At 36.1% G+C, this 11,683-nt stretch overlaps 3 protein-coding genes across 3 annotated transcripts; 2 read left to right on the top strand and 1 right to left on the bottom strand.

Annotated features, from left to right (window-relative positions):
- The first annotated feature begins 937 nt into the window (after window positions 1–937).
- Window positions 938–1,695, top strand: LOC121121392 (uncharacterized). The gene is made up of 2 exons (XM_040716291.2): window positions 938–1,153; window positions 1,224–1,695. The coding sequence occupies exons 1-2, from the start codon at window positions 996–998 to the stop codon at window positions 1,555–1,557; spliced, it is 492 nt and encodes a 163-aa protein (XP_040572225.1). The 5' UTR covers window positions 938–995; the 3' UTR covers window positions 1,558–1,695.
- Window positions 1,696–4,043: 2,348 nt separating this feature from the next.
- On the bottom strand, window positions 4,044–7,580 carry LOC121121394 (uncharacterized). The gene is made up of 2 exons (XM_040716297.2): window positions 6,133–7,580; window positions 4,044–6,079 (listed from the first exon to the last, which is right to left on the bottom strand). The coding sequence occupies exons 1-2, from the start codon at window positions 6,664–6,666 to the stop codon at window positions 4,607–4,609; spliced, it is 2,007 nt and encodes a 668-aa protein (XP_040572231.2). The 5' UTR covers window positions 6,667–7,580; the 3' UTR covers window positions 4,044–4,606.
- Window positions 7,581–9,056: 1,476 nt separating this feature from the next.
- On the top strand, window positions 9,057–11,315 carry LOC121121395 (histone acetyltransferase KAT5-like). The gene is given in 6 exon segments (XM_040716298.2): window positions 9,057–9,183; window positions 9,247–9,587; window positions 9,655–9,796; window positions 9,882–10,093; window positions 10,096–10,227; window positions 10,318–11,315. Coding segments are annotated over 5 exon segments (1,497 nt in total). The 5' UTR covers window positions 9,057–9,183; window positions 9,247–9,431; the 3' UTR covers window positions 11,173–11,315.
- Window positions 11,316–11,683: the final 368 nt, after the last annotated feature.

Here is an 11,683-nt window from a genome sequence, read left to right as displayed (position 1 = left end):
AGATATATCTATATCCCGTAGCGACGGCTTTGCCTTAACATCCATTCTTTCTAATCTTTTTAGGATTAAGCATTGGTACAGTTAGGGGATATGGGGTTGGACTAACGTGACCAGGTTTCTGAAATGAAAATGTTGTGTACGTCAATCAATACCTGGATAAATAGATCATAAATATCGTATACTTGTTGGCGAATAGGTGAGGGGGTCAGGGCACGGGACGCAATGTGAGGAACTTAAGAGAGGAAGGCACAATAAGAAGGGGTCGGAATGAAAGAAAGTAAGACTATGATAAAGGGTTAAAACAGAACTGTATTCTAATAATAACATATTGTACATTAAAAAGAGACTTCTTAAGATGATATGAGATCAACATATGCTTTACTACGATATGCAACAGAAAAGGGTTGACATTTTCAATACAGTACTCAAAAATCATTAAATATTATAGTTATGAAATAAAAACAGGAACAATCACTTTTTCAAGTATTTTAACCAACGTCTATTACAGAAATGTTACACTTCATCAAATGGATGACATCACCAACCATCCGTCCACTGTCGAAGACAAAAATATAAGTTATAATGGATTTATTTGTCAGAAGTTTTATGCTCCCAATCGAGTACTGGAAAATTGTGATAAATTTTTACGATATTCCCGAGAACTTATCCATTTTCTTCGAAAGTGAAATTTTTTTCAAATATTTTTCTTTGTTTTAAAGCTAAACATGTGGTTAATGCCCTTGACAAAGGTAAACACTGCTTAGATATTAACTAATAACCAACCTGTATGTATATCAGGGATTCCCTTTTTAACATGAAGAAAAAAAATGCAAACTATATGAAAACGCGTGCATGTTTTTCATGGCTTGGGACAAACCATTTTTTTTTTTTGTTTTAATGCACGGATGATATAAAAGGAAAATGAATCTCAGACTCAAGCATCAATCATATTTGAAAACACTCATAGTCAGACGAACTCACTTCATACTCTAAACATGATTTCCAAGATTTTAATTGTCTCCATTTTTGTGGCCTTTGGATCTGCTCAAGACATTACACTCAAAGCACCTTCCCTCGCAGTTAATTGTGGATGCCAATGCTCCAATTATATATTCAGAGATGGTAATGGAATAACACAAGGAAACTGCAACTCGTAAGTTGATCTTCTTTGATTAAGTTAGAAAGATGATTTTTATCTAAGAATACCCTTTTTTAATATTCAGAGCGGATAGAACCGGAGCAAAATTTTGCTATGTTGAGCCCGGCAATACTTGTCAAGATACAAGACGATCCGGTCGTAGAGACAACTTTGGAAGATTCCGTCAAATTTCTAATGAAGCTTGCGCTACTCCAAGATGTGGAGGAGGCTTTTTAGGAGGATTCGGAAATAATAACAACGGATTTGGAAACAATAATGGATTTGGAAACAATAACGGATTCGGAAATAACAACAATGGATTTGGCAATAATGGATTCAGAAGACCCAATGGAGGTGGTGTCAGTATTTCTAACATCTTGAAACCAAGAAGTAATCAAAACTCCGATATTGTTCTTTAAACTTTTCTTCTCTCTACTCATTATTAATTTTGATTGAGCTTAATTAAAATATATATATATATATACATACATATAGGTATGTCCGTTAAAAATGAAATAAAAACTGCCAAAAAAATATATCTATATTTTAACTCTGAATATACCAGTGTTAATGTTATATTATTTTAATTATGTAGAACTTGAAAGTCCTTTCCATTCAGTCCCGTAAGTATGCTCGATTGAATATTATATTTTATATGTAACATAAATTATAACTAGGTTCTAAGTAGTAAAGTAACCATAATGAGACAATCTCAGTACCAGAATCCCTTGTTGCAAACAATATTAAATTGAATACAATGTTCGTATTTCTAATTTTTTTTCAGAGTTTGAAAGAAACAGTTAGGTATTTACTGAGAAGAGATATATGTCAGAGATACATTGATTGAGTGAATGCTTGAGTCAGTCAACTCTTAATAACTAATTAACAATGATTACATGTCATAATAGTCATTTTTTAGCATAGGTTCTAGGACAATTGGATGTAAACCTTTTTGCCGAAGGATAATTTGCCCAACGGACGTATTGGCCGTAAAGGATATCAAATTTATTGATATATACGATTGCATATTTTAATTCCTTTTAATTGAAGTATGATGTCTTGGCGATATATTATACATGTTGTATATGTAAGTAAATCAATGTGTGTTCTTTTGCAAGAAAATATTTTATATTTATTAATGATCATTTTATAAACACAACACAATAGTATATATGTTTCGAATGTAGTTAAAATCTACTCCTTACGTGTTTTAAGCATCAAGGACCCTTTCTAATATGGTATAATACATCCTGGTCCACGCGTTGTGTACACGAGTTGTTGTGCCCAGAGGCAGGAAAATCCTACGGCTGCCGCTTCCCTGAGCATCAAAGAACCCTTCTAATATCCAAAATACATCAGGTTGCTCAGGCAAGTGATGGGCCAAAAGGACCTTGAAACTCTACCGCCGCCACGTTTCTATGCACCAATGACTTCTAATATTCTATGATGCACCCACTCTCACGAAGCATATAAAATCCATCCCTTGAAATCGGATATGTGTAATACTTTATTTGCAAAATAAATATTCCATATATATTGGATATTAGAAGGGTTTTTGAATGCTCAGGGAAGCAACGGATGAAGAATGTAACTTACCTTGGGCTGATTTGCATAACTTGTGCCTCGGAGCGTGTTATAACATATTATAAAATGGTCATAAATGCTTAGAAACACGGCAGCGGTGGGGTTTAACTGCTTTCGGGCCCCGCGCTTCACCTATGCAACCTATGTGCTGGGGATATTAAATGGGGTATTTCATGGCAAATTTATTAATCATCCAGTAATTTTATCGTTCGAATATAATATAAATTGCAACGAAATTGCACACGATAATAATGTCCTGCAATGAAATTACTCAAAGAACACTAAATAATTTACTTATATCACATATTATTATTATAAATTGAATTAAAATATGCAATATTATATAAGTTTTCGGCCAAATATCCCAAATGGTCGTTCAGCAAAAGGTCCGCTCACGGAATTAATACATGGACTGTAAAAAGTAAAATTTGAGGAAATTCATAACACAATTTTTGGGCATTTGAAGAGACGCTCATATCCAAGTAATCTTCTGTAAACATGTCTCACATCATAGTCTGAATGAAGGATAGGGGTTTCTGGTAAAAATCGTCGTTTACTTTTTCATTGGAAGACAAAATTGTTGTAGGTAATATCATAGTGAAGCAATATGATTGGAAACATTTCATTGCAACTATATAATTATAATATTCGGACAATAAAACTATCGTGAAGTATGATATTATCCACAGCACGGGCGTCCGCAGAGGCTGTAGACCCCCCTTAATGAACTTTTGCTTTTTAATAGAACTTTTCCTTTGGTGAGGATGAAATTTTTTAACGAAAAATAGGAGTGAAAATAAGCAGCAGAGCGAAAAAAAAATTATTTTTATTTTCTGTGAATAGCTCTGTGGATTTTTGAAAAAAAAATTAATATTTGATTTTTTGTTTAAAGTTAATTTTGTGTGTTCAGCTGTAAGTTTTTGAATTTTTTTTGTGAAAATAAATACACGGACGCCCTTGTACAACATTTTTGTCTATCAATGATATGTACACAATGATTTTACCACAAGATCGTTAGGGTAATACCAGTGGCGTGTCCTTCCTTATTTAGGAGTGAAAACTACAGTCCCATTCAGTTCAATCCTGCATATCAGTCCTAAAACTTATAAAGTTCTGTCCTTATTGACGTCACTCAATTTTCTTTCTTTCTTTTTTTAAATCAGTTCTAGTACTGACGACAGTCCATAGGACCAGTCCTAAGACTGAACCTAATAAATAAGGATGGACAAAACACTAGATAATACCCAACAATTTTGTCCAAAATCATTTAAACGTGAACCTAAGGATATAATCAAAGTATAAAAACAGCTAAAAAACCCTCTTAATTGATCAAATTATATTCACCGTCTTTCTACTAAATATAACACAAATATCATAAGTTTTAACAAAAAAATAAATGGGTATACACTTTTACTAATTAGATGAGAGAATGAAGAGAAAATCGTACGAGGTGGAGAACAAATAAGGGAAAAGAGCTTATAAAATGTCAAAAAGTATACATTTTCATTAATAATATTTATCATTATTTTAAAACCCTGCGATCTATTCTAAAAAAGTAGATGAGTATCTGTAAGTTTCAGTCAGAATTGGAGCGAGTATTCTAATGATTATTGAGTTTTGTTTTTTCACGAATGAATGCCATGCAACAACACTTGCTGTACGTGTTTGTATCGTTGAACATATAAAAAGGAAGCTGCTGTAGTAGTAAGTAGTAATTGCAGCAAATAGGAAATGAAGACAAAATACATGGAATTATATGTCATACGATTTTTTTTATTAATAGTATACCTTGGCGATAAAGACTTTAAGAAGCGATTATTAACACAGTACATTTCCTTTCCTTATTGGAGTCTAAATAATTTATATAAAATAACTTGCTCTTTTTTAAGTTGTGTTGATCTTAGTTCTCTTTTTCGCTATAGCATTTTCAACAGCTTTGAGTTGTTTGAGTAATTCCTCTCTGCGATCAGCTGCTGTCTTTTTTTCCTTCTTTTTATCCGACTTGGAGGATGATGACAACTTGCGTATTTTTTCTTTCCCAATGCCATCAATAGTAATAAGTTTGCGTTTCTTAATCACTGGCTGTGCATCTTCTTCCGACAAAACAGGTACTTGATCCTTTTTGGGAGCGAATGAATCATCATCGTCATGATCCATGCCAAGTTTCTCAAGTACTGTTTTATTGACAGGTTTGGTAGAGTTAGAGGTTTTTAGGGTCATTTTTATCTGTTGTTTAGGAGGAGGAGGGGGTTGGGGCTGCGCTGGTGGGGGAGGTAGTTTCGGTTGAGGCTGAACAGGAGCTGAAACTATCAAAGGTTTTTCCTTTATTGGTGTAGGAATGGATGGCTTGGGAGGTGGCGACTTGCGGATATCTGATTCACTTGAAGAAGATGAAGAGGACCGAGCACGGACACGAGGTCGATCATCAGGTTCTTTTTTAACTCGCCTTTTCGGAGAGGTTACAGAACCACTCATAGTGCCTAGACGCTTATATAAGGGAGCAGAAGGTTTAGCTCGATTTGTGGTCGATGTCACCGAAATATTCGCTTTGGTGTTATTATGATGTCTCCGTGAGGGAGGTGGTGGACTGCGCGGTCCTTTACGCCTAGGTATATCCAGAGGTGATGAAGATCGAGAAGAATCAGAGGAAGAAGCTCTTCTTCTTCTTCGTCGTCTCCTTCTTGGACTCGAGTCATCTGAAGAACTCGAAGAGGATGATCCGGAGGAGTAACTTCTTCTTCTGGAGCCGGTTGCGCGTGAATCCTTGTGATCTGAGCTTCGCATCCATGGGTCAGCCCATTCATCACTACGAAATGATCTTCGCCTAGAAGGGGATCTTCTTTTTGATCGCCGTGAGGGAGGTGGAGGTGTTGTTGGAGCCTGAGATCGATGTTTGGAAGAAGGAAGATACTCCCTCCTGGGATAGAACTCTTCATCCATGGGCGGGGCATCTTCTTCATCCGGATGATGATATACTAGGGGAGAAGCGGGTCTAGCATAATAATCGTTTTCTTTGTCTAACTCTGCCTGTGTCAGACTCATGTTGGAACGTTTCTCCTCGTATTCAGCATCTGTCTCTTTACGAACTCGGGATTTCTCCCTCATTTCCCTCGCTTGTCGGAGTCCTCTCTCCCATGCTGTTTCGGGACGCCGAACAGGGGGAGTGGCAGCCTCCTTCTCACCCACTTCCTTGCTGCTTGAAGGAGTCTTGGCCTTTTCGCTCTCCATCTCGTCCGGGAGAATAGGTTTGGGGGGCGCAAACATGGAGTAGTTGCCTTTGTCCAGCACTCCGGGATGAGAAAATCGACAACTCGACCCCCAAGTGCATTGACCTTTGGAGTAAAACCGGCACACGGGCTGCAAAGAAATCAAATTTCAGTCTTGCTTCAATCAAATCAATCAAATCCTACCTGAGGTTTCAGACGCTCCTTGCGAGACTCTTCGTCCTCGTCAGAGAGTTCCCCTTCCTCTAGTTCCTCCTCCTCCTCCTCCTCTTCTTCTTCTTCCTCCTCCTCCTCCTCTCCCTCACTAGCAACGACCTTTGCATCCTCCTCCTCCTCTTCTTCAGAGATCTCCTGCGCATCTTCTACCCGGAATACATCCTTGAGCACAACCTCCGCTTCCTCCTTCTTCTCCTCCTCATCCTCCAGGGATTCTACCTCTGGGACGGGAGGAGTGGAAACCACTGATGCGTCCTCTTCCGGTGCTGCTCCTACGACTGACACGGACTCTCCTTCCTCCTCCTCCTCTTCCTCTTCCGCCTCATAGTCTAATTCACCATCTTTCAAAAGGGATTCTTCCGACATTTTGAAAAAAGAGCTGCTCCAGGAATTCCCTTCTAATGCAAAGATACGAGAACAATTTAATTTATATATATAAAAATACAACAAGGTGAAGCTGCAGGCTGTGTACAAACTAGAGAAAACAAGCACCACGTGATCCATATTTGTACAAGGTACGGGTCCTATTCATACTTTTTTTATCCGCTAGACCCTGAATCTTCAATAATGAGCTCTAATAGTAGTACCATCACAAGCCTTAATCACATAACCTGGAGGCCTGAATACAAAAGCTAATACACCTACAATATTTGTCATAGTTGTAGTTTTATTTCAACGTCTAGATTGTGGTATTGCAATCAACTCTTCCATTTTAGAGTAGTATTTGAAATTCCTAAAATATGTTCTTGAGTAAGATATGGAGGAAAGGAAGATTCTATTCAACAAATAAGACAAATATTATAGTTGTATATATGCACAAAGACCATAATCTTGACCAGTAGGAATTTATCATAAAAAATAATGTCCATAGACCATAACTAAGTACGCATCCTCTATGAATTTACCCTTTTAACCTTATGTACAAGGTAAACTATGATAAGAAAAGTAAAACTAACATGCAGTATAAGAAAAAAATCATAGAATTTATATGTTGTATACAAGTTGCAAATTGTACAATTCGCAACAAAAAATGAGATGATTAATTTTGAATGAAAGATTTAGAATACTTGGGATGAGAATAATCAAGTCATTGTATATTCCGTGAAAGATCAATATATTAATGGTGGAATCATAAAGTATTTATTGAAATGTGTAATTTTAGGCTAAGGAATATAATGATTCTGTGATATATTATAATATTCAAATGCCATCAATTATATTACTCATAATTATATAAGAACACCGTAATTTGAATCGATTTAAATGAAATGATTATATAATATTCTTTGGGGACAAAGATACAAATCTGTGTTGGTATCAAAAAGCGACATCTGCCATGATAAAAATATAACTCTACGACTATGATCTCCTCAAGTTTACAGGCGCGTTTCACTTCTTAGACAACAAGGTAATGAAGTGATAAGAAACCAAAAGAAAGAGAGAAAAATATAAAGTGACACAAATGGAGGTGTATAAAGAAAAAGACAGAGAGAGAGAGTGCTATTGAGATCATTCACGCTGATAGCTTCAACTAGAAAAAATGTAAACAAATATAACAACACACGCACACCATAAAAATATAGGGAAGACCAAAACAGGTTACATTTAGTATTTCATTTATTGAACAACTCCTCTCAAGTCTCAATACAAATTACTATGTCGTGGTTGAGCAAAAAAATGTGAACCTTCATATCAAATAGGAGCAACCTTTTCTTTCATATGCCCCGATTATTATTCCTACTAAATACTTGGAGTGTAGTAAAATATTCTATTAGTATTATATATATATATATATGTATGAAGGTTCGCGTAGTCTTAAGTTCAAGGATCCCAAAACAATCTCAGATAATTTTCTTTTACCAAAAATTAATTGATTTTCATTAATTAATCCCCGAAAATCTGAGAAAATATTTTTCTTCCTCTAGTTTCTCAACTTCTCATGTGACAACCTACTCTTGTCTTCCCTACAGCAGTTTCATTCTTTTTCTTCTTTTCTTTACCCTATATGAGGAAAAACTGCAAATCAATTTAAGAGGTTTTCCTTTCTTTCATTGGTGAAAAATGAATTTGATTGAGCTAACGCTGTTGACAATTCATTTTGTTTTTCTATCTTGAATCCTCTTTCTGGGAAAGAATAAAAAGTGATAGCTAAATATATTTTTTTTTTGCTGGATAGAAATAAATATAAAAAAAAAGAAAATATATCAGCTGCTCTATGTAGTAAATATATTATTTATTTGTAGAAAAGGCTTGAAAAATCATCAAATACTGTTTTGATACTTCAGTTATTGACTAACGAAAAAATATATTTGAATTATCAAATGTGTTTAAAAATCCTACTTGAATAGAAAATTCCAAATCTATTTGTGTTTCTACTCTATATTAAAAACCGTTGAAACAAAACAAAATTGAATATTTTCTCGTAAATGGCTGTCATTAAGGGTACCCATTATTATAGAATTTGCTATAGATCATTCAAGAATTTCCATTTTTATATAAAATTAATTATATGTATTACTACAAAACAAAAATGCTGACTAAAAGCCTCAGATTCTGCCAGTTAAATACTGAAATTAAACTAACACATGGGATTGACTTTATAATAAGTGATATATTTTAAAAGGGTATCGTCTTAGTTTGATAGTTTCTTCCCTGGTTATTGCATGATTATTACTTAATGTGCACTTTTTGTCTTGTTAAATATATATTTAAATAAGTATATTATTACTTTTATCAGATAAACATAAATTATAATACTAACAGAGGATATTGATATCTATCGTTGTATTCAATAAAAGTATTGGAAATATTAATTAATTACTCCACTTTTAATGCTGCAAGTTTACTTCATACTGACATAGTATTAATAAAGTAAAATTCTTCTATCCAGTTGGGGGAAATACGTGCGCGCGCACGTATTTTGACTATACATAATAAATAATAAATCCCAGTTTCTTTGCTCTGAGTAGTTTGGAATTGTGGGTTGCGTTAGTGATTAGTTACAGCTACTACTACTACTGGGTCTGGAGAATAATATTTATATCCTATTTATGTAAATAATAAATATATATATGTATATGTCAGGAAGAGTGCTTGGATCCGGGCTCTGACTTTCCTAAGTCTTTTGCTGTGAGAAGAATTGTGAAGGAACGGATGAGGAGTCTGGAGCGGATGCGTGCCTTGGTCTAGAGTCATTGGTCCTTATTTCCGTGGATGAATCCGTGTGATATATTTGTAGAAAGGAAGATGATTGGAAGTGGAGCTACAGAATGTTGTTAGAGGTTCCGTTTCCGAAGCAGGAGGGTGTTTACATGGAAGAGGGGATTGTGACGGAAGGATGTCGCCTTCCGGTGAAAATGCGGAATACAGAGGAATGGCCAAAGGCAGAGATAATCGCCATTCGGCAACTGGACGAAGAGCTTCGAGTATTTCCTTGCTCCTTTGATGATTTTCCTCTCTTTCTCAGCCTTGATGTTGTTCTTTTGCTTGCAGGAGTTCTATGTCCATTACTTGGACTACAACAAGCGCTTGGATGAGTGGGTCTCTGAGGATAGACTTGATCTGAAAAACATAGAGGTCCCTGATAAAGGAGGACCTGTTCCAACTCCCAGCAATAGGAATGTGGCCAATTTAGGTGGAGTTCCTTATTCTTCCTCCTCCTCCTCTTTTTACTGGGGTGTTACGAATCAAACAACTACTACTCTTATCTTCTTTTCCAGGTCGAACGACTCGCCCTTCTTCTCCGCTAAGTATTCAAGAGGATAATCTAGAGGCCACTGTCCTCTCAGCTGCCTTAAAGAAAAAAGATCGGAAAAGAAAAGCTCCTTCAGATGTAAATATTCCACCTCCCTCTGTTCCTAGTACGCCTACTTCTTCTCAGCCCTTAAATGAGGAGGACTCCGTACCTGGAACCCCATCCACACCAGGGACGGGGGACCTCGCCAAACTGGAAGTTTGGCAGTTCCAGGTCAGCATGATGATGTGGTCACAAGGATGAAGAACATTGAGTTAATTGAACTGGGGCGTCATCGCATTCGCCCTTGGTACTTTTCCCCTTACCCCCAGGTAATGGATCTTCTATGTTTTTCATAGAGAGTCTATTAAAAAAAGTTAAAAATGAGTACAAAATAGTAGTCATTAATGCCACGTTTCTAGGATCTGGTTTCCCTACCCTGTATTTATATCTGCGAATTCTGCCTCAAGTTCACCAAGTCTCGTTCTTGCATCCGAAGACATTTAACCAAATGTACCCTCAAACACCCTCCCGGCAACGAAATTTATAGGAAATCCAACATATCTTTTTTTGAGATTGATGGCCGAAAGAATAAAGTGTATGCTCAAAACTTGTGCTTACTTGCAAAGTTATTTCTGGATCATAAAACGCTTTTCTATGACACGGATCCTTTTTTATTTTACGTCATGTGCCAAAGTGATGAAATGGGTCATCATATCGTCGGATATTTCTCCAAAGAGAAAGAGTCATCAGAAGACTACAACGTTGCTTGTATCCTTACTCTGCCACCCTATCAGCGCAAGGGCATATCCAAACTTCTGATTGAATTTAGCTACGTACTCTCCAAGTATGAAGGGAAAACAGGTAGTCCTGAAAAACCCTTGAGTGATCTTGGACTCCTTAGTTATAGAAGTTATTGGACGCATGCTATACTCAAGACTATTTTAGATGCACGTAAAACTACGAATGGCTCGTCATCGTCGAGTTCCTCTGGCAATTCTCTTGGTGGAGATGAGGGGGGTTCGTCGATGACGACGTCGCCAGCTTCAATTACGATCACTGAGATTTGTGAGCAAACTTCAATAAAGAAAGAAGACTGTATCTCCACTCTTCAACAGTTGAATTTAATCAATTATTACAAAGGACAATACATCATCACTCTTCGACAGGAACTTATCCATAAACACATTAAAGAAATGGAGAGGCGGAAAGTTAAAATTGACGAAAAGTGTCTTCATTGGACTGCTAAAGATTGGTCTAAAAGGGCCAAATGGTAAAAAAGTGAGGCTCAACACCGAAAATTTCATTAGTATTTATTTTAATATCTTAAAATATGCTTTTATGTCAATTGTTCATATTGAAAATTCGTCTTGGAAGTAATAAAAATGTGACCAGTTTCAGTGTCTTCTCTCCAAATCTATATCATGATGATGTTGATTTAGGTCTTTTTTTGATGATGTTTATTTTTTCTTTTCTTTTTTACGTGTCCGTAAACTACATAACATAACCTTTCTCAAACCCTGTCATCGAAATTCCCGGTTAGTTATATTTTGATGTAGTCTTTTCTTAGAAAATCGTTTCTCAAATACGGTCCTTTTTTTTCTACAATCATCATGTAACGCTGTAACTACTTTTTCTTCCTCTGGTTAAACAAAGGCTTTCTATTTCCATAAAACATGGAACAAAAATGTTCTCCTTGCGTCGTTGACCCTTTGAAGAATAAGAAAACAATGTATATGATTGGCTGGATTGCCCCGGGAAGATTTTTTCCCCCTTTGGTACATTCAT

Source organism: Lepeophtheirus salmonis, chromosome 7 (assembly GCF_016086655.4).
Source record: "Lepeophtheirus salmonis chromosome 7, UVic_Lsal_1.4, whole genome shotgun sequence".
NCBI classification, from domain to species: Eukaryota; Metazoa; Arthropoda; class Copepoda; order Siphonostomatoida; family Caligidae; genus Lepeophtheirus; species Lepeophtheirus salmonis.
The sequence above is the reverse complement of the archived record's forward strand: the minus strand, read 5'-3'. Positions and strand labels throughout refer to the sequence as shown.

Excerpts from the sequence above, each read along its gene's own strand:
- LOC121121392 (XM_040716291.2), top strand. The coding sequence starts at position 996 with ATGATTTCCAAGATTTTAATTGTCTCCATTTTTGTGGCCTTTGGATCT. Across the intron at positions 1,154-1,223 it reads ACACAAGGAAACTGCAACTC|AGCGGATAGAACCGGAGCAA; the intron begins GTAAGTTGATCT and ends TTTAATATTCAG.
- LOC121121394 (XM_040716297.2), bottom strand. The coding sequence starts at position 6,666 with ATGGATCACGTGGTGCTTGTTTTCTCTAGTTTGTACACAGCCTGCAGC. Across the intron at positions 6,080-6,132 it reads AGGAGCGTCTGAAACCTCAG|CCCGTGTGCCGGTTTTACTC; the intron begins GTAGGATTTGAT and ends ATTTCTTTGCAG.